Below are 22,615 nucleotides of genomic sequence, written 5' to 3'. Positions count from 1 at the left end.
TCTGTGTGTCTGTGTAGCAGATGCACGTGCGCCTTTGAGTGAGCGTGGGGTTTACTTGGCTGCCACGGTAACCTGCATCATTGTAACCATGGCAATGGAGAGTGGGGGAGTGGGAGGTAGGGTGCATTTTGAGAAGGTAGGCATCATAACCATTCATCCCCAGTGTGTGTGTGTGTGTGTGTGTGTGTGTGTGTGTGTGTGTGTGTGTGTGTGCGCGTGTGTGCGTGTGTGTGCGCGTGCGTGCGTGCGTGCGTGTGTGTGTGTGTGTAGTGAGTTGGACATTTTTATGACAACAAAACTAATCATACAGATCTCTCTTTTCATTTCTTCATGCTTCATATATGATGAATTAATGTTTACGTTATTTGTGAAAATTGCAATTATATCGAAGAGCAAATAACATTAAAACAATTGCACACAATCGCCACAAGGGATTAAAGGAATATTTCTACATATGCTTTCAAACAGGCGGACAAAGACTAGAACATTTTTAATTTAGCTAAAGCACGCAGCCTATGAACTAAACTCATGGTTACAGAATAAAAAAGTAGGAAACAGCTAGCCAAGCTCTTTGTCTGACGGTTACAAACTCCAGCAGCGCCACATGAGGCTCTATAAAAGAGGTGCACGTAGCTTCTAGGTCTGATAGTTGTAGCTAATGCAAACATTAAACCTGCATTCTTTCTAAAGGCCAGCAGGGGGAGACTACCTATTCAACAATACTACTTCTGCCTACAGACTGTGTTATCTCAGTCAGTTTACAGTCAAGATTTCTGGTTCGAGAGGGTATTGTTAAGGTTGTAGCAAGCGGCAACCTCCGTTCTTGAAAAATGTAGCCAATGTGGAAGTGCAAAATCCTGCAGTTTGTTGAGTGTCCACTTGAGGCTGGCTCCAAGAACACCAGAAGTCACATACACATGACTGGTAAAAAAAAAAAGCAGATTTTACAGCATAAATAAACACCACCCACCTAGTTGAGAACCACTGCTCTATGGAAGTTTGAAAAACTACAGAGGGGACCTTAAATCTTTGTTTCAGCCAAACCCAGAAACAGCTTAGCAGAGTTGAAAATGACAAGAACTGCAAAACGTTTAAAGCTTCAAAGTATGTCAGATGGATTTCAAGGCACTATGAAATATTAAGTCCAAAATAAACCACAAACAACAAAGACATATATCTTGCAAGGAGCACAGTGAAGATAAGACAAGCTATATTTCTGGAAAGTTTTTTTTTGTACAGTTATAACAGAAGAAACAGCTGCAGCACATTTTGATATCAGCATATACTGTAGCATGTTATCATTTCCAGACCTGATAAAAGCGAGTATGAAAAATGGGGCCGGTGGAGAACATTCAACAAAGAACTTTCTTATCTCGTGAAAGTGAGCGAATTAAAACAAACTCTGCTGCGTCCAGAGAGTCATGAAAACCAAACCAGTCTTTCTCCTGATCTGAATAACATTGTTTAAAAAATCAATTCAGCTCACAGAGAGAGACAGAGACACTCATGACGACACTGAGGCTCATTGACCTAAATGGTAACAAGGCGTCTTCTAGCAGCGGAGAGGCTGTAATAATCATTGAGTGTGTACATGAATGTGTCTGTGGCGGAGATTTTGACGTCACACAAACGCACAGGAAAAAAGGAAGAGATTTGCATAACAAATGAGGGGAGACAGAAAGGATAAAAAGTGTTCTGTTAATAATTGCAGCCATTTTCCAGACAAATGAAGGCATCTGAATGTGATTACTGGGTTTCTCCGCTCCATATCACAGCGAATTGAGTAATTGTTAAATTGCAAAATGTTGGTTGGACGACATTAAGGAGCATGAGGAAATCCTTCTGCTTCTGGGATTTGTGATGGTCTTTTGTTTTTCCCTTTTTTTCTAAAAAAATGTATTAATATGTAATGCTTGCTCCCAGTTATTCCCCAGTTTTCAAATGTGTCCCTCCCACTTTTGTCCAAATACCCAATCATTGAGCCTAAAATAGCCCCTGAAGGTTTCCACCATTCCATCAAAATTTCCATTTTCCAAATGATTTTCTCATTTAAAGAAATCAACATGGACAGAATTACAAATTCTCTCTCTTCTTTCCACCTTTTACCCTCACCTCCTCCTTTCCTCCACCTCCACCTCCTCACTGTGCAACGCTTTCCTCAATTAAATTACAGCCCCCCCCCCCCTTAATTATCGAGCTGGAGACTCCCGTCCACAGCTGCTTACAATAAGAATAACACAAAAAGTCGACACATTTTGTAAATCCCATAATCCCAAGTGGACTCATAAACACAAAATGCAGCAGTCAACAATGTAAGGCTTTGTTTGGTTGTCCTCTCCCCATTTTCGCATGCATCTGCCCTCTCTGGACCTCTACAGCTTGTTTTCTTTCTGCTTTTAGGGAATGCTAAATACATCAGCTGACCGACCATTGGGAAGTGACTCCCAAGTGAGCTATGAGCTTGAGAGAAGAACAAAGGGTTTGGGTGTGAACAAGATAAGGATTTTTATCCAGATTTCTGCTCCAGATTTCTGCACATGGTGGAGGGGGGGGGGGGGGGGGGGGGGGGGGGGGGGAGTTGTGATGCTTGATGTCATTGTATTGTATAGTGCCAGTATGAACAGAGGCAGCATTAAAATAGGAGTAAGAGTCAGAGGTCAGGCATGTCATGGTCAGGTTTAAGGTTGAGGATGGCGCTAGAAGAACGCCGTTATGATTGTGTGTATGTTCAGCTGTTGAGCTTTACCCTAAAGGGGTGCTGTATTTCTCACTTAATCTCAGCCACCTGAACAAATAAAACTCTCTCTTTTTTGCTCTCACACACATAAATCTTAATGTTCAAAATATCTGCCCTAATCGCCGTCTTCTCTTTTCCCCAGCTGGCATATTTCACAGAATCAATCCCAGCATGTAAATACAGGAAATGATCCACATGCCAACATCTGCAATGTTTTTGCTGCCCCTCTCTTTCTCTCTTTCTTTCTCTTGGCATGTGTGGAGATAGAATAGTTGAACACAAACACATCACCCTGTGCATGTTGATAACTCTGAACATCTGGGCCTTTTCTTGCATATCTTACATAAACATAAAAACAGTTACTCTTGCCAATATAAGAGCAAAACAGACTTTTTTAACATGCTTCTGGGGCTGCAGGAATGTTATGTCCTGAGGTTTTTTTTTTTAAGTTGATACTGAATACAGCATCCCGCTGCTCCCACTGAGATGTGTTCAAGATTATAATCAGTTTTTCTTTCCCACTGTAGAAAGCATCACGAGGCTTCTTCCTCCCCCTTCTTAAAACCAGGCACCCTCTTATCGTCCGCGCCCTGCAAACGCAAGAAAAAGCATGGCACGATGCCTTGTTTCCCTCAATAAACAGGCATGCATACATCTTGTCTTGAGCGCACAAGGCCCCCACCCCCTCCCCCTCCCCCCCGCCCCGTCTCTCTCACACAAACATACACACACATTTCAGTGAAAGTCTCTCGCATTCCCACAAGCGTAGAAGCGCTTTAGAGGAATTGGATGGAGGCGCTTCCCTCTCTCTCCGGCGCAGAGGACTTAAAATCCCGCTTTATTTCGCTTTGCGCTTCTACCAATATTATTATATCAGAACAAAGTCCTGATGAGTTGTTTTTAATTGATTTTTGACTCTTTTCTTTAAAGGGAAACCAAGTTTTTTTCTCTCTTTTTTTGTCGCGAATAAGCGACAGTTTTACGCATTACAGCCACGAAGGAGATCAGAGCAGCGACTATTGTTGTTTATTTTCCCCGATGATGTGGAATAATTTCAGCTGGAGAGTAAGATCTTGAGCGTTTTGGAAATTAAAAAGGCCGAATGTGTGAAAGGATTTCCCCTTCAGTCGTAATCGGGAGCGTGTTTCTCAGCCGTCGTTGCCCTGTGCGCGCATACTCTCCAAAAGGCGTAAAACGTGCTTAACACGGACCAAAGTGGGCGCAGTGGACACTTAAAAGAGTCGCAGTTTGATCCAGACTAACTGTTCTAATGACATTACAAGGTCTCCATTACGGATCTTGGCTGTAAGAAGGAACTGTATTGTTGTTACGAAGCACTGCATGGGACCTGAGCTGTCTCCTGTCATCCTAATTTTCTCTGGCATGGCATCTCTATGGAAGTAGCCTTCAAATTGGAGGATGGCTTTTTCTCTCTCCCCGGGTTACAGCCAAATCCCCCTGTATGCCTAATGGGACAGTGACAGTGAAAGTCGGCTTTTTGCGAAGGTAAGAAGTAGGCTAGTCTGTGACCTCCTATCAAACTCTTCCAACAGTCTCTATGAAACAATCCAAGCTGACAGCTCGACAGTCGCTTTATATTCATCTATAAATCATAAGGTTTTGTTTAATAATTGATCAACAAAGAAGTTTAACTAGAGGGTGAGATGTATTTTTAATCTGCTAAATGTAATGTTTAGTAGATAGGTTAAACCACTGTATGCTGTGTGTGTGTGTGTGTGTGTGTGTGTGTGTGTGTGTGTGTGTGTGTGTGTTATTAACATTGATTTTGGACTGTGCCTAGTTTGAGGTGATCACTTCTGTCAGCCTGCTTTCTTTCTCTGTGTTATGGTGACCTTAGCAGCCCCATGAGGCATGACTTCTTTACATTAATGCCTTTAACTATTTGGTCGAATTTCACTTATTAAAAGTCAATAATCTCTTCGGCAAATCTATTCTAACAATGCTTCAAAAATACCACCGAGAAGTTTCGTGGCACATTAAAAAACTGCAATTGATAGAATACTTCTTCAGTTTCAATGAATAATCCAAAAATTCCAGACTCTCTAACTTAATTGTAAAGTCTATTTTTAGTGTGTGTGGGCACTGAGACCTTCAACTTTCCATATTGTGTAACTTTATAGTTGCCAACAAGGGCAAACATGGCTTGAAAGGATTTCCATTAGAGGAATGGAAGTGTGCTGTTTGACAGTGAACGCAGCTCACAGACCAATAGGGGTATAGGTCAGTGTACCTGCTCCTCTTCCATGCACGTCATGTCTGCGATTCACAGAGTCCACATCCTGGAAAAATTATTATAATTATCTTAGCTATTGAAACCTAAAAGCCACAGCTTCCAAACCAAGAGTCAACTTAAAGTAACACTAGCTGTAGAAACAGTCAGTTCAGTGGAATTTACCAAATTTGAACAATATCATAGATTTAGATTATAAAAGTTGTCGCTGAGGTCAGACCCTCAGAACTCTCTGCTGGGAGTCATCTTTAGTTTTGTGACGCTATAAAAAGTAAATGTATCAAAATTACTGCATTGCTTACTCCCTCTTTCTCTTCAGTCGTTAATTAAGCAGTTTCACACAACACTCCCCCTACAGGCCCGGAGCCTTTCTGTTGCGGTAACTGGATATGTTGCAATGTTTTTCGGTTGCATTTGTTATTTAGGAAAACTTCTGACTTTGTTGTCAGCAATTTTGCAGTGTTAATGTATTACTACTATGATTTTTAACAGGAAGTGTTTTTCTCTCATTTCAAATGTCTTCTTTAAATTGAAGACATTTCTGAATTTGTAAAACCTCAACCTCAGTTCTTCTCATGGAAATGTCTTGGCCTGTTATATTATTTCTCCCCTTATCTGCAATCATATAATAAACCATGCTTGGTGTCAAGTTGGGTTGTAACAAATTCCTGGTTGTACAAAAACCCTTTGAAGCTCAAGATATAATGTGAACACATAGAAACATGCTAAATGTGAAAAACAGCCCTCTAGTGTTAAACTGTGCGCATGTGAAGGTCAAACATCACATTAAAGATAGAACAAGCCAAACACATTATGTGAGTGGAGGCAGTTTTTTAGTACAGATACTCTCTTGTCTAATGTTAGTGAACGAGGAGTAACTCTCACCTTGAGAGCTGTTTGAAGAACGAGGCAGTCTCTGAGCCAAATGGCTGGTAGTGAGACGTGTCGCTGCCAAACATCTTCACAGAAATTATTAGAGTTTAATTTTGGAATCATTAAGAAGTCAGAGAATGTATGAGCTAATCCCTCACTGATAACCTCTAAATGGATAATCCTGTTAGAATCCCCTCTAGGTCAGCAGTTCCTTCACTTTGTCACTCCCTTGGAGAGAGCTTGCAAACCACTGACTCAATTTAATCCAGAGAACCACATGTGAGGAACATACAGTGATCAGTTTGTGACAGAATTCCTGCTTTAACTGAGACTGTTTTTAAAGGCCAAATTGAAAAAGAACCATTATGGAATATAAAATATAAATGGTGTAAAAAAAGGGTGTAAATGGTGTAAAAAAAAAAAAGGGCCCATAGAATCCAAACATGGACCCTAAAATGGTCCCAGGTCCCCAGTTTGGACACAAAATCCTCAGAGTAGTTGGGGACACATAGCTCATGTTACAGGATGAGTGTGGGTGACTGACTGAAAAACAGCGACTGCAGGGAAGATGAAGTGAGTCATTTAGTGAGACTCAAAAGGGGGCTAACTCCAGTAAACACACACACAGACACACACACACACACGCAGAGGAGCGCATACAAACATGCACACAGTCCTGGCATGAGCATCCGATGATTCAATTCAAAACTTAATAAGGTTGAGTAAGGCTGGATCACAGGAGGCGTGAAGGATGCGAGACTTAAGAAAAGAAGAACAGTATGTATCATCAGAATAACGAGGGGATAAAAAAAAAAACAAGACGGTAAAGGATTTAACACTTGAGTGATCGCATCAAAAAAAAGTGTTGTCTAAAGGTCAGCGAGAAAACATAAACGTGACATATTCTGCAGACAGATGACTCACCCCTAACTGAGAGCCTGCAGGAGTGAAGTAATGCACGAGCACTGCTCACTATCTGTTTATCTGTTGATTAGACCTGCTCCTTCTTTTTCTCTTTCTCAGCGATCCTTCCATTACTCTGGTCTTCTCCGATAGCTGAAGAGCCTGTGATCAAATGATAAAATCAACATTTTTTTTTTAAATAAATGAAAAAAACAGCTTGCAGTCTTGTGCGTAAAAATGACTTCAGTCAAGATGTTGTATCAGGTTCATTTAGAGGAGACAAGACTCTGAACACTGTGGACACTAGAGAATGCATAAATAAATACCAAACTAGATAGATGTAATTTTCCTGATAAAGCCTCTTTCGGGTGGGTGTCCCCTGACTGAACTCACTTTCCTGTGTGCTCTGTTGCACTCATTAGGGTGTCGTATTGTAGTGGTGGGCGGTAAACCGGCTTCAAATACTGTCACTGGTATTAGTCTCGGACACAACATTGATTTATGCCTTACCGTTAATACTGGTTTACACACAAGTTTGATTGTAATTCATGCACAAGGCAACACTGATGCCACCGATAGCTCAATCCGCTGTGGTGGCAATGTAAATAGAAGTAGTAACAGAGTGACTTGTGACAGACATCAGCTCAGATTGATTCCTGTTCTACTGCACGGTTCACTCTGCCGCTTAGCAGAGCCAGGCAGACCTACACGCTCACTGAACAAACAGCACAGCCCGCTCCTCGTGTCAGAGCTGGTGTCTGTGTTTACCGCATCTCCACTACAACAGGTCCGCCTGCTGCTCAAAAGGTGTGTTTCAACTGATGACTCGCTTGTCCTAAGTCCAAGATGATTAAAAGAAGCGTACCGAGGCTCTGAATTGTGATGAAAGCATTCGTCGTAAATACTGTAACTCCCTATAGTGTTATTGATCATCTCTGTTAAGTGTATCTACAGTTAATTCAATGATCTACAATTCCCCAATTCCACAAATCACTTAGCAGATGCTTTTATTCAAAGCGACGTACATCAGAGAGTAAGTACAACACAAGCAAGGATCTAGAAAAAAAGGAAACAATGTCATTAAGAGCAAACGATCAGCTTGGAGTCCGATTGGACACACAGGTGCTGACAGGAAGTGACCAGAGGCAAAGCACAACATTGACGGAAGTTCTTTAGAGCTCTAATCAGTATAGAAACCATCTTATAAGTCATCGTTATCAAACAAAACCCATCGTCATTACCATCATCATCATCAATAATATCGAGACCATCATCATTAAGTTAGTAGGTGTTCATAAAGAGCTGGGTCTTTAGCTTTTTCTTAAAGGTGCAGAGGGACTCTGCAGATCGAATGGAGTTTGGAAGTTCATTCCACCACCGGGGGGCGACAGAGGAGAAGAGTCTAGTCAGCGTCTTAGGACCCTGTTGTGAAGGTTGGATCAGACTCCTTTCATTGGCAGAGCGTAGTGGGCGGGAGGGAGTGTAGACCTGGACGAGAGAGTTAAAGTAAGGAGGAGACGTTTTTGTCGCTGTTTTGTAAGCGAGCAGCATGATAAACATGTTATTTCCTACAAACCCCTCCACAACAAAATGACACAGATCAACACATGCCAGGCTGCCGTCTATGGAATGTATGTAGGAAAGCATGTTCAGGAGTTAAAAACTTCTGCAACTGTACACCAATGTAGACCTCAAGGTTAATCCAAGATGGAGATTCCTCCCCAATATATTAAATTGTGGTCAGTGAGGAGCATGTCAGGATTCATGTACTGGTTTGTGAAGGTGGCTGAACACAGGTGGGCTGGAATCTGTTGGGGAACACAGCATCAACCTCTGCATACATTAATTACACCCTCAACTCAATGCACCTCGGTGTTACGTGAGGAGTACAAAAAGAAAAACAATCAGCTTCTACTGGAGGATTCATTTGGACAGTAGAGTTATCCAGATTGTCTTGTTTCATCAAGACACTGTGGGTTGTTTCCCTGCAGCTGACTCTGACCTCTGACCTTTTTGCTACAGCAAACAGAATTTCACTTCAGGGGTCAACAGAGTAAATCAGGAGTGTGATCTAAAAAGAAACAGTTCCTGCTGTAAGGCATGTCATGATCCATGTCCACGCTTTGTGTCACAGATCATCTCATCTCTTAATTATAGATTTCTTGTCACATATGGCTGTGTGAAGCAGAAAAATGATCTTTGAAGGATCAAACAAGTGAAGGATCAAACTGTTTCTTCCATATGGGCCTCATATCTTCACTTCCTGTTGACATTTCTGGGGAAGATTATCCCTTGCAGAAGCTGTTAATGTTTGTCCTAGTTGAGATATCATTGCGTGGTAATATAATTACAAAAGTGTGAGTTTGGAATACTCTTCCATGATCCAGATTCTGCTGCCAAAAGCATCACATTTGTTAGCTATTTCATCTGAAAAATAAAACCCAGAAGGGCCGAAAGGAGAAACACATTTAAAAAAAAAAAGATCGTGTCAATGTTTTTAAATTTAAATTTGTTGGTTTTGTAGCTTTTTTGGAGCACACTTTAAAAGGATTTCCTCAAACTGGCTCTCACTAGGACTGCATTTCCTCTTAGAACTCGTTAGATAAAGTGAATAACTGATCAAAGTAACAAATTGTACACAATTTGTGTTTAATGGGCTGAGACCTGCAAAAACAACCGCGTAGGCCATTATCACAAACATTCAAAAACTGTCTTTAAGCAGTAAGTCCACTATTCTGTCAAATCTTAAACTATGCATTTTGCTGTAGCCTCCTATAATAGTTCATACATCATTTCTTTCTTAAAGTGGCAGAAAGGAACGTTAAAAAATCTTCCACCTCTCCCTCTTAGCACTCCGTCCCTCCAACCAAATGATGCACCAAGCATGCATGCATACCAGCCATTTCCACTTCAAACCACTCAGCTGGTTGTGTCAGGCTCAGAGGTTAGAAACACAAACAGCCAATCAATAAACATCTCAGAAAAATTAAAAGGTAGCAACAGGTGCGTGCGTCAAGTCGTTGCTTTGAATGGCTAGTAGTCATGTGAAAGCTAACCCTGAATGGTTGTTTGATTCAGACCAAGATGTTTGTTTTTTTAAACTATCTCTAAATATGATTAAATTGTGTTGCATGCTGTTGCTTTAAATAACTTTACTAAAGAATGTTTAACATTACAACACAACATCAATGAATGTAAATATAGACCACCTTCTGTTCAGCTGCAGTGCTCTGTTACTTGCACTGGAGACAGCACTTAGAGCAAGGAGATGATGGAGTTCACTTTGCTGTACAAGGCATGCAATGACACCTTTTTAGGGGGGTGTTATAAGTTTGCCATATTTTAAACTTTAATAAAACTATATCAGCTCATTTTGATATCAGTCAAGCTCTACATTGTACTTTAACCATGCAAAACATACAGTTCATAAACCATATTATATGATGAAATATACTAAGTATACTGCACAGCTTTGTAACGCACACAAACATTCATGAACTCTCTTGACCTGGCAGGTATGGTACCTGTTGCCAAGAATGATTGAGATGTGAGGTTTGACTTGAATAAAAAATGAAATAAAATGTCAAATATTGCCCTTATTGCTCTTTTCCACCAGCCTGCACTCTGTCTGTTACATAGTGCTTGACAGATGTGTAGGTGTACTTAGAAGTGAAGTATACTTACGTTTGACCCGGGCATTAAAACACTTGACGGTCTCTTTGTTTCAATATAACAGGTTAAAAACAGTGTCAAGAACAGGATGTACCAATGCTGAGTGATGTACACTGTGTGCCCAATCCTTGATTATCTCTGTCAGTTTTTGATATGGCAGAATGTAGAGTGTGTTTAAGTGTTTTGTAAACTATAAATAATTGGAAAAAAATGAAAACTTTTGAAGAAGACCAACAAAAACACCAAAATAATTCAAGAGAGGTTTTTTTGAAGGTGTTATTTCATGCTTCACAATATCACCACTGACCTTAACTGCAGCAGCAGGGGGGCTAGGGGTGGTGGGGGCTTTCTCTCTCCCCCGTACATTTTTTCTCATTAATACGAGCTCTTTGGCCTCAGCTAACCTTAACTGAAAAACACATGACCTGATGTTACTGTAATGGGAGACATAATGGTGCAAATATGTCTCCCTCTATCCAGCTCCTTCCTGCTCTTCCTTCTCATTCCTCTCTTATATGTTTGCTTAAAGCTCCCCTCTTTACATTTCAGTCCATGTTAGATGCTTATCTCCATGACGTGTTGGCATGCAGTTCACTGAAGTGAGTCATTTGAGTTGACTTTTTTCAACGTTTTTCTAAAGCCTCTAGAGTTTGTTCCATGTGGATAAAAGCACTTTCTCTCTACTTCCTCCTTGTCTTGCCCCACCTGCTGACTTCCTCTGGTCCTGATTTGTCACTTATTTCCACTTTGAGCATCCCCTGACTATGCTCCTCTTTTTATCCTTTAAGCCTCACCTGTCCTGATCGCTTTCCTTATCCACATTCTCCATCATTTCTCGAAAAGACAAGAATAGAGCTTTTACAGAAATTGCAGAAAATGGTGTAATTAATACCTTGAACACGGTGCTAACGCATTCCTTTTGAAAGTGCATAAAATGTAGTTTTTTTTTTCTTTGCAAACGCCTTTCTTGCCAAACCCTCTGTTGCTCTAACCCTCTCACTTCTTCCATGTTGTCTTCCCTCTTCCATCGCCTCTTCTTGCCAGTCTCCTATCAATCCTACTCTGGCATCCTCTGCTTTCGCCTCCTTTCCTCCCCATCCCCCGCAGTGACAACCTCCGTTAGCTGATGTAGAGGCCGAGTTAAACCTTAAAATTTGGCCTAAAGGTGTTTTTTTTTACCCAATATCTGCACTTAAAAAAGGACAAAGTAATCAGAAAACATACATGAGAAATGCCCCTTTGTTATTCAAATCTTGTGTTGAATGATATACCTGACATTCCTCTGCACACAGCTGGTAGTTGCTATAGAAACATGTCACCTAGCAGCAGCACATGTACAGTAGTTGCTATAGGGACAATGCATCACATGATGTCGCCTATAGATAGGTAACGTGTCGTTATCATGCTACGAAAGGCATCTCCTCTCTGAAAGATGCAACACATTCAGAGGAAATCACAGAGGAGGTGTTACAGTGCAGAGAGGGGGGAATCTCTGCTGCAAAGATGTGATGTTTTTGAAAAAAGGAAATTCATTTTTCAGAGCTGCTCTGAATGTTCAAATTCTTCAGCAACAGAATAAATGTAATCCCTGTGGGGGATAGTTACATTTAATTGTTTTAAAAGCTTTCCTGCTGCAATGTTTAACAGCGAAAGCAGTTTAGTCATTACAACATTAAGGTGATCACATGGAGGCTAATTCATAAATCATTAAACACTCATTTAGAAGACTGCTCATTAAAGCAGCAACAGGGAAAATGGAGCAGAGGATGTCGCATTATTTATAAGTTTTATCTGATTTGAGGAGGAAAGGGAATCGTTAATATTTCAACAATCTGTACATGATCACAGTGATGTTTTCACAGATTAAAAGACAATGCACAAATTTGATTCGTAATGATCTCTGTTTGAACATGTTCAGCATGCAAGAGCAGAGATTTGCTGCAAGTGCTGCACTTAGAAATCACAATTTCATCATCATGCAATAACCGACTGACTGTGCAGTAAAGACATTAGTAAAGACAAGATTGGTTGAATATAAATCAAATAAAAAAACCTTTTTATACTGTTTTATTTGGCATTATTTTGGATTAAGTATGAAGGTTACAAACATAGGTCATTTTAATCATGCAGAACTGCAGTCAGACACAAGCACTGTAACTCGATAGCTAATGTGCACATGCACTTCAATGTTTTCTTGTTTGTTCGTTTTTGCACAACTTATTGTCATCTCAGTTTTTGAACATCGTTTCTCAGGTCACAAGTTCTCCTTATATCATACAGGCCTGGCTCACACCCAGTTCAGACCCACTGACTGGATGTGGAGCAGGGTTACAGAATAGTAACGTTTTCTTTCATGTGGTCCCTGCACAGGTTCGACACATGGTCTCCTAAGTAGAAAGCCTTGTCATTTCAGAGCCTGAGTGCTATCTCATTAGGGGCTGCTGGTGCGTCTGTTAATGCAGGTGTTTGTAGTCTTTCTCCCATTGTTAAAAGTGCAGATGCACTTGGCTTGTTTACGCCTTCTATCCCGTCTTGTTTGACAGAAATAGCGCTGTAAACGTATTTATTGTGGGGTCTTTTTCATCTTATTTCCATCTACCACTTAGTTTTTACGGCTGTTTTTAACTCTGTAGACTTTTAAATATCTGCTGATGACTGAGTGTTGCACCCAGGTAGGTGCAATAATGTAAATTCTGTCATCCTTTCCTCTCATTTTATTCTCTTCCCCGCCTCTATCCTCCATCCATCCCTCTCAGTAAACGGAGGAACTCTCTCCCCCCTGCTCTCGAACATTGTGTGGGTTCCTGTTTGACGCACACAGAGCAGCGAGAGACAGATCGAGAGGGAACACTGAGAAAGCCCGAGAAAAAGTGTCTGCTTGTGTTTGTCCCTGTGTGATTCACCATCTGTGGTCGAGCACTTTTCTGCAGCGGTATTACCGAAAAAAGATGATTGACATGAAAAACACATTAAGACGTGAGAGGGAGAAAAGAGGGTGGGAGGAGAGGGCGTCTGGCTGTGTGTGTGATTCAGACTTACTTTGATTACTAAAAGCTTTGTCTCACTCTGAATCTTAAAGTAGGCTTTATTGCTTTGAGATATGTGGAAGAAAATAGAAGAAGGAAGCAAGTGAGAGAGGAGAGTGACCAAGTAAAAGAAAATTAAAATTAGAGACAGATTAAAAATAGATCTGGGAGGATGGAGGGAAGGCGGAGGAAGAAGACAAACAGAGAGAGATAAGATGACAAAGAAAGCTGGAGAAGAAGGAAGTGAAGGCAAGATAAAATTATTCAGGGTCACAACCAGAATGTATTAGCCCACAGACTGAGGGTGAGAAAGGAGGAGAGAGAGAGAGAGAGAGTGAGAGAGAGCGAGAGAGTGAGTGAGAGGTGGGAGCAAGGAGGGAGAGAGAAATGTAAAAACAGAAAGAGGAAGGTCATGGGTGTGTTCTCGTTCCCATGCTAAATCTGTTTTATCCAGTTACGTTCGCTGTTTACCAAATAAATATCCTGTAATTAATAATGCTGTGTTGAGAATATGCTGCCAGAGTGATATCCAAACATACAACCGCTTTATTTTGTTTGCCAAGAGAAGAGAAGGCGAAGACAAATAATGAAACTGATTCCTTAATGGAAGCAATGCAAATGAGCATTCATCAAAATTCTCCTAATGAATATGTTTTATCTAGCGCCATGTCAGTGCATAGCTTGTTTGAAGAAAAAAAACACATCACACTTAAGCCCCCTGTTACCTATTTTCAGGGGTCGACATCAATCTGCACATCCTTGTAGTTTCTATTTCCCTTCAACACTTACGATAAGTGATTAACTTACAAAGTTGGGGGGGGGGGGGGGGGGGGGGCAATAAGCAGCTACAAATATTAAAATACGTATATCAGGTACACCTGCAGCAGGCATTAATACGCTACAGATACACAAAGGAAAATGTCCGAAATATAGACACAGAGAATCCACAGCTCAAGTGAAAACATCCAGTAATCTGAGGGTAGCATGCTAGCTTAAGCTAAAGCTTCATCTGACTGGCCAAATGTTGTGAATATAAGGCCCATTCTTAATGGCTCAATCTGAAAGATCGAAGGTTTCTATGATGAGGTGTTTGCAATTCACCTACAAGTGTTTTTCTCCTGTTACTGCTTCTCAGACACTTTCTATCAACGTGTTTATCGAGCCACCAGATGATGAAAATAAGATGAATTGTACAGTCCTGATTGGTGATGCATCACCATAATGTTTCAACAGAAAATGACACATCACAATAACTGCATTGATTTAGCTTCTCACTGAAACTATTATCTATTATCACTATTACATTGCAATCTCATTCTTACGAAAATTCATGCAGCTGTGAAACTAGTGTCTTAGCAGGCAATTATTTGGGAGAAAACTTCCCACTTGAGTCTTAACATCGTTCGATTTGATAAGACCGAGTTGTGATTTTCTTCATTCGTCTACTTAAAATTGCAACTTTCTATGTTCATTCAAGATAACAAGACATTGCTTGTAGTGTGTCTAGTGACAGCAGCGGGTCAAATGTTATAGGGAGCAAGAAGTTTTACAGTTTCAACACACTGTTGCTCCATTGGCTGTTCGTTTGTGTTCTACTGTCTTTCCCCTGACCATAGGAGAACTTCACTTTGACGGTAATAACTCCGCAGAGGGATACTTTAAATTCCATTCAAACAATGTACCTTGGGTATTCAGCATCAAACACAGTCATTTTAATCCTCTTAGTGCTCAACAGGACAATGCTAATGTTCATGTGAGCCCAGATTAACAGGCATTTAAACATAAATGAGGCTCCTGAAATAAGCCTGTGTTTATTTAAGCCCTCTTCATCTTAATAACTATTTATAGACATCTAAGCAGCTGGTTAGCAGAGACTATGATTCATTTTAATATTATGTCAGAATAGCAGCACTATATTTCCACATTAATATCAATGATGTACACAACAACCAAAACTGCATAAATTACAACAGACATGCAATCAACTCTATAAAAGACTGAAAATAAGCCCAAGCCATGCGTGTTTGTCTCTGTGTCTGTTTGCTTCTATTCCTACATTTCTCATCATCCCTATTTCCTGAGTTTCTCTCCCCTGCACACAGGAAGAACTCAGTAAACAAACACTCTGCTGGGCTGAATGTATGACTATGTGCAGTGTGCACACACATCCACACACGCCTTGTGGCCCTGAAGGGCTGACAGGTAACAACAAAACATCACCAGTAAACAGAGGAGATGTTGTACAGTGTGTACATTTTTTGTTGTTGTTGTGCTCAGATCCTCATCAATGCTGTATTGTAAACAGCCCTTTCTCAAACAAGCAGTAGAAACATCCAGAAGTCTGACACACTTTCCCTGTACAAAAAAAGAGCGAGGTGGCACGTCTGTGTAAATTGAGACAAACAGAGCTGTGATCTCTGGAACTGCTTCAATCTGCTCATTTGTGAGTGATGTAGAATATTATCTGACTTACACCGCCTGTATTCAGAGCTCCTGAGAGACTTTGTTTAAACTTAAGTGAAGATGTGCCTCCCTATCCTGATTTTAAAAAATGTGCAAATCAGCCTCGACTGAATGGATGTCTGCAGCTGTTTGAGAGTTCTTTCTTGTTGAATTTGTGCACAAAAGACCAAACAAAATGGCAAGAAACTGCTCAGAAGCTCTTGTAGTTTAGTGACTTGGCAGTACACACAGAACGGCAACAGATGCTGAACACAAAATGAATGTTAAATGCATTACTTGATTATTTCTGCATATGTATCTGCAGGTAAAGAATGACTGCAGCAGCAGGCGTGCTAACAGGCTTGGCTAAGCTTAAACGCCAGGACTCAGCCCGCTCCCAGCACCGGCCCATACCATCATCGCCAGGGCTGGGGAACCCTGCAACAGAGTCTGCCCCAAGGTGATTTATTTTTGCAAATATTAATTATCTAGAAATAAAATCCAAAATCAGCTTCACCTACAACTGTTACCTACTTTGGGCAACAGGAAGCTGGTTGAAGTCTCAAACTGATTTACAAGCAACACTAGCTTAAATTTCACCAGTGTTTCCCGGGTGTTAAGGTTTATGAGAATTCTTAAGTTGTATGCCATTGTACGCCAAAAAATGTTCATTTACCATGTGTTGGTATTGCTTTCCTTCAATACTGTGCTCATTTTTTAGGAAGCGGAAACGACGCACTGATGTTGTTGTGGTACGCGGTAGGCTCCGTCTCTACTCTGCCTCTGGGTTTTTCCTTCTCCTGGGACTGGTCATCTTGGCGGTGGGGATCGGGATGGCCACACTCGGTTACTGGCCGCACAGTCAAACCATTCCGAAATCCCCAACTGGAGGAGGATCTAAGACAGCAACTGCTGGAGGAGCGGGAGGAACACCTGAAGGAAATGGAGCCAATATGGCCGTGATGGACGGAGATGTAGCTAACTCCAATGCCAGTCATGTGCAGGGTAAGAGAAGTGAGAGAAGTGTGAAATGGGGTCATCTTATTCAATTTATCTCAAAGGTGACAATCCTACATTGAAATAAAAAAAACTTTCCAGATTGAGTTGAGATGGAATTCCTTTTCTTTCTGCTTCCATATTCATAGTCTCAAAGTGATAACTTTAAACCGCTCACACATTCTATTACTTTTGCATGTAGATACGCCTTCCAAGCAGACAGGGGGGGCTCTGATGCGGTTTCTGGAACAGCATCGTCACTCTGAGAGGATGAAGATGTTCGGGCCTTTCACCATGGGCATTGGGATTTTCATCTTCATCTGTGCCAACGCCATTCTCCATGAAAACAGAGACAGAGAAACTAAGGTAGGGCTCAAGTCCAATAAATGAATGCTTGAGTTTCCAATCATTTTTGAGTCTTCTTACCAAAAAGATAACACTTAACATAATTAGTATTGCCTGCAGGGTTTAAGAATCTTGTGTTTGAAGAACACAGAGTTCAAAAAGTTATGAAAAAAATTTAAATTATACAGAAACAAACCTTGAGTCAATACAGTAAGTAGTTTATATTCTCCACCCTGTATTCTCATTCTGTTCCTCCTCCAATCCCTACGAAATGAGAGGCATGCACACAGCAGACAGTCATCTTTATTCATCGTCCCTGCATAACTAACATGCAAATCATATTTCTGCCAACCTCCAGCCCCGTCTTATCTCTGCAATTTTCCCCTGATCACATTTCCTCTGTTCTCATGCCCTCTTCTTTGATTCGATTACACCTCTCCTCCTCCTCCTCCCTTCTCCACTTTCAGGTAATCCATGTATTCCAAGGTCAAATCCATCCAGAAAACACACATACAGATACCCAACTAAGGATGGTTATTTAAGGGGAAAATATACAGTTTGTTTTTGCTTTGCGTTGGGTCCTACATGACCCTGTTTGGGTTCCATTCCACAATAAAACTAACTGTTAACTATACAGCTTAATATAAAGCAAGTTTCAAAAGAAATACTCTTTGAAAATGATCTTCAAACTACACAAAATGGTATACCATGTAATGGCTTTATGGACGTTTCTTATGCCAAAGAAATAGTCCCCTAGGGTTGGAAATATCAAGGTATATCATCATTTGATACGATGCGTAGCCCACAATAACAATAATATCACAATATAGAAATTCTTCGATAACTAATATTTGCAAGACAAAAATATGATGATGCATCGTGATATCGGGTTAATTGACAAATAAAAAATGCCCACTAAAAGGTAAATTGCTGGATAAATATATATATTTACAGCAACTTGGTGTTAGTTTAACCTCTTATCACGCTTTAACTTCTTTTCACTGCTGTCTGACATTATCCTGCTTCTTCTTCGTCTTCTCTTACTCTGCTGTCAGCTTCTTTAGACATTACCCTCAGTCATGTCGTAAACACCACCGTACAGTCATACGATTAGTCAAATTGGTCATGGTGTCATACTTTTCTTAATGAAAATATTGACACTTGAAACCTAGAATTTTGATAATTGCATTATATGATGAGTCAGAATGAAAATATACTGCCATATTGATATTTTGCCCCAACCCTAAACTCACTCAGTTAGAACGTCTTCCATGGCAAGGGTTAACTTAAAAATAGTCCATTTTGCTGTTAGACCTTAAGGCAAATATTTCCATTGTTGATCAAGTGAGCTAAATGGGGCCGCACAAATTAGCGTGATAACTGATTTAGGTTTTCATCCCTATGACTGTAAAGTCATCTGTGGTCTTTTTCTTTTCTATTAACAAATCCTGAAAAATGTAAACAGTCCAAACTGTGCTCTGTCTTATTTCATTTATGTCATCTGCAAAGTTGTTGACTCATAAGTTTCAGTTAAAGCTCAAGACTTTTTCTTCAAACAAATATGATTAAATGTGGTTCTGATGAGGCTGGGTAAGAACTGAGTCCCTAAAAACAATCTGTTTTTTAAAAAAGAGGTCTGATATAAAATAATAGACCTTTAATAACCAAACAGAGTGGAGTATTCAACACCACAGCCATGTAATTAAATGTATTATTGAACACATACTCGGGTAATCCAAAGGTAAACACTTTTGCTTCTACTAATACTATTCTCTTTGGCTTTAGATAATCCATATGAGAGACATGTACTCCACCGTCATTGACATCCATCGCCTCAGGCAGAAGGAGCAAAAACAACACTATCACCGCAACAGCATCTACTCGAGAGACGTCGGGGATCTTCGAGGATTTGGAGGTGATAGCGCAGCACGGTTAGCCAGCAACTCCCTCCTTGCTTTCTCCTCTCGGGCCGGAAGCATCGCCGGAGGGGTTGGGGGCTCAACCGAGGAGGAGGAGGTGCTGTTAGGGGATGAGGAGCTTCACAGAAACAGGTCCCAGGTGAAGTTGGATTGTAGTTTTGCTGGGTTACTAGCACCGCTCTACAAAGATCGCCCCTTTTACAATCACGGACTTGGGTTGGTTCACTCGGATTCTGTGCGTCACCAGTGGTCAGTGGACGGAGATGGTGAGAGAGGAGGACACCATGCTCGCTCTATTGTCTCCTCCTCAATTTCTGCATTTACTCTCCCTGTCATCAAACTCAACAACTGTGTTATTGACGAGCCGGAGATGGAGGCGATTACTGAGGAGGAAAGAGGAGGTGAGAGGAGAGACAGGGAAAGGTCACAGCCTCTGAGCTCGATGGAGTCTCTGGTGGTTCCTGTAGCATCTGTTGCCAAGGCATCCAAACCTCCAGGCCTCCACCGGAGTAATTCCGCCTCCTCATCCTCCCATTGCTCGTCCTCTTCCTCCCTCTCCCCTGCTCCCTCAGGCTGCTGGCTCTCCCCTGGAGCAGCGAGGACTGACTTTGGCTCCAACTCTTCACTGCACATGCTCAGCAGCCACTCCAAATCTCTGGACCTGGAGCGTAGGCCGAGCATGCTCAGTGTGAACCCGGAGCAACGGAAGCACCCCAGCTGGCCCCGCCTCGACCGCAGCAACAGCAGTCGCAGTAACAGCAGTAAAGGCTACACACGGCTGGAGGACAGGGAGGAGCAAGTGGGGGAGCGGCTGTTGGAGTTGGATGTGACTGCAAGGCGCGACTACAGCAAGCGGGAGAAGCTACTGATGATATCAAGGTCGCATAATAATCTGAGCTTTGAGCACGACGAGTTTAACAGCAGCACGCTGAAGAGGGGAAGCTCAGAGACTCGATTCTGAAGTCATGGACCAATGGTTGTATGGCGGTTTCCTCTTTTTCTTGAAATTCATGACTTAAACAGCTCCACTCTTTTACCAGAAACACTCAAGTGTTGCTTCAAAGTTTTTTTTTTCCTGAACTGAAGGAAGGACAGTAGTGAGTGTCGGACTATCTATGCTGAGACACTAAATGGCTACAGCAGCAGGTCCAGAGAAAAGTCGTTTTTAGCTGACCCTGACCTCTGTTGAGGGAGGCAAGTGGAAAGACAAGTTTCCTACATCAATAAACAAATCACATTAAATCACCCGTCTGCTTTATACAAACGTAGTTCTAATAAAGATTTAACATGATCTCAAGCCTTGACAGTCAGTATTGGCTGATGCTGTTTCCTTATAACAGGTTTTGAAATTTGCTTTTGGTGAAGTGTTTCAAGGTTTTTACTTGAAAAGCTGCTGGTGAAATCAAGGACACACCGTCATTGCTTTGAGCAAGTTCCTTTCTGAGTGGGAAACAGAGACACAAAGGTGAATCTTTTAAAACAAGGTAGAGGGTAAAAAAACTGAGGGAACGAGCACGGTCGGTTTAATATCAGAGGAGAAGAAGCTCAAAAATAGTCATATTAACGATCTTTGCTTGGAGTGCACCAGAGATTAAAATAAAGTGTGTAATGAGGCTTTATATACTGAAGCTGATAATTATCTTTTTTCTCTTCCACTAAACGACTGATCTTGACACAAAAACAAATACAGTATTTTCTTAAATAGTGACCAGGACGTTTTAGAACTCTTCAGTTCTCTGCAGAAAGTACCAGGCCTTTATTTTCACTCAGGCTTGAATTCGAGTCAGGCCTTCTATTCTAATTTGCAATATACATCTTTATCAATCAATCAATCTTTATATGTAGAGTGCCAATTCATAACAAATGTTATTTTGTGACACTTTAAAAAGCAGGTAAAAGACCTTACTCTCTTTTTATTTTACAAAGACCAAACGTTAAGCCGTCATGAGCACAGCACTTTTAGCAACATTTAGCAAAGTTACAGCGGCAAGAAAAAAACGTTGTTTTCAGAAGCAGACATCTTGTGCACAACCAGGTTCATGATGAACAGCCATCTGGCGAAACTGCTGCGGGCTTGAAAATGGGATGAGGGGTGATGGGATAATGCAGGTGATGCTTTGTGATCAACATAGTAAGTCATCTTTGCAAGACCTCATTTTGACTTGTTCCCATGTGCCCTGTCACAGCTACAGGCTACAGCATTACCCTTTTATAGAAATGTAATACTTTTTAAATTAGTTTCAAATTAAAAGCTCTTTAGTATTTAATCTCTCATCTCTCAAGTAATTCAGTTTTAAAAATAAATTGCAGTGCATGGATCCTATTTAAAATGTAGCTACTGTTATCTAGTATCTGTATAATATTAAAAATGATGGTTTGGCTCAGACCTAACATAGAGAAACCTGCAGTGACTAAAACAAGACATTACACTTTCCAAGAGTAAACACAGTCCAAAAGCTCTAAAAAAAGATATGAGACGTAGTGTTTGCTTTAAGGTTGGGTTTTGTTTGTTGTTTGAGTGTCTGATCTTCAGATTGTAACAGATGTAGAGATCCACACAAAGAGCAAAGTCAAACAAATCGAGTTAAAATGAAGACGCCAGACTACAAAATACAATAACAGAGTCAATGTTGCCTCGCAGTCATAATATTGCTGCCCTTTACCAAATGCTTGAGTAAAACAAGTTTTACTATGCTCGTGAAAAAAAGAAGTAACAATGTCTGTTCATGGCTCTGCTTGAGGGGTTTAAAGTTCATATTCTGGGAGAAAAGACTGGACACTGTTATCTCAGGATATGCCCTCCATTATTCATCTATGTTGATAGTTTTGAATACATATAAACAAACTTCATTATAAGACAAATCCCCCATATTTATATGGGGGATATACTTGAAGAAGACCAGAAGTATGACAAACTGAGGCTTAAACAAATGATTATACACTTCATCCATGATGCTTATTTAAACACTTAACTGCCAATTAAATGCTTCAAGTAATGAAGGAACATCTTTACCAGGGAACGAAGTATACCCGTCTTAAACTGCCAAACATTTCTCAGTCATAAAAAAAAAAAAAGATTTACATTTTAAAGCCGATACTCAAACTTGAAGCACTTCTTCTTGATGAGTGATTGATAAATGATTGGTATCACACAAGGAGGACATTATATAACCATACATCCAGGACGCTGGGACTTTTAAATCCAACTTAAATCTTTGCTTGGCTGCATTCACATCTTCTATTCATTAACAACATCTGACATTACCTCTTCTGCTTAGGTCTTCTTATCTGTCCTACAAACATGGACACACGTGTTCATGCAGCACCTTATCTTGTTCAAAGAGTGACTAAAACATTCTGCGGGGGGGGGGGGAAAGTGCTCCGCTAATGTCAGTTTGCAGGCCACAGAGCTAATTAGCTGCTCAGCTGCAGCTCATTAAACAGCATGTAA

The 22,615-nt window shown here is 40.8% G+C and overlaps 1 protein-coding gene across 2 annotated transcripts; it reads left to right on the top strand.

Moving 5' to 3' along the window:
- On the top strand, positions 1 to 22,242 carry tmem200a (transmembrane protein 200A). 2 transcript variants are annotated; one of them, XM_065963985.1, is made up of 5 exons: positions 1 to 136; positions 16,230 to 16,364; positions 16,626 to 16,909; positions 17,103 to 17,266; positions 19,031 to 22,242. In XM_065963985.1, the coding sequence occupies exons 2-5, from the start codon at positions 16,237 to 16,239 to the stop codon at positions 20,123 to 20,125; spliced, it is 1,671 nt and encodes a 556-aa protein (XP_065820057.1). In that variant the 5' UTR covers positions 1 to 136; positions 16,230 to 16,236; the 3' UTR covers positions 20,126 to 22,242. The 2 variants fall into 2 exon arrangements, with proteins under 2 accessions (XP_065820057.1, XP_020488081.1); XM_020632425.3 differs by lacking the exon at positions 1 to 136 and adding an exon at positions 3,481 to 4,243.
- The last annotated feature ends 373 nt before the right edge of the window (positions 22,243 to 22,615 follow it).

The sequence above is a fragment of the Labrus bergylta genome, chromosome 15, assembly GCF_963930695.1.
Source record: "Labrus bergylta chromosome 15, fLabBer1.1, whole genome shotgun sequence".
Classification (NCBI taxonomy): Eukaryota; Metazoa; Chordata; class Actinopteri; order Labriformes; family Labridae; genus Labrus; species Labrus bergylta.
The sequence above is the reverse complement of the archived record's forward strand: the minus strand, read 5'-3'. Positions and strand labels throughout refer to the sequence as shown.

Excerpts from the sequence above, each read along its gene's own strand:
- tmem200a (XM_065963985.1), top strand. The coding sequence starts at position 16,237 with ATGACTGCAGCAGCAGGCGTGCTAACAGGCTTGGCTAAGCTTAAACGC. Across the intron at positions 16,910-17,102 it reads CAATGCCAGTCATGTGCAGG|ATACGCCTTCCAAGCAGACA; the intron begins GTAAGAGAAGTG and ends TTTTGCATGTAG. Across the intron at positions 17,267-19,030 it reads ACAGAGACAGAGAAACTAAG|ATAATCCATATGAGAGACAT; the intron begins GTAGGGCTCAAG and ends CTTTGGCTTTAG.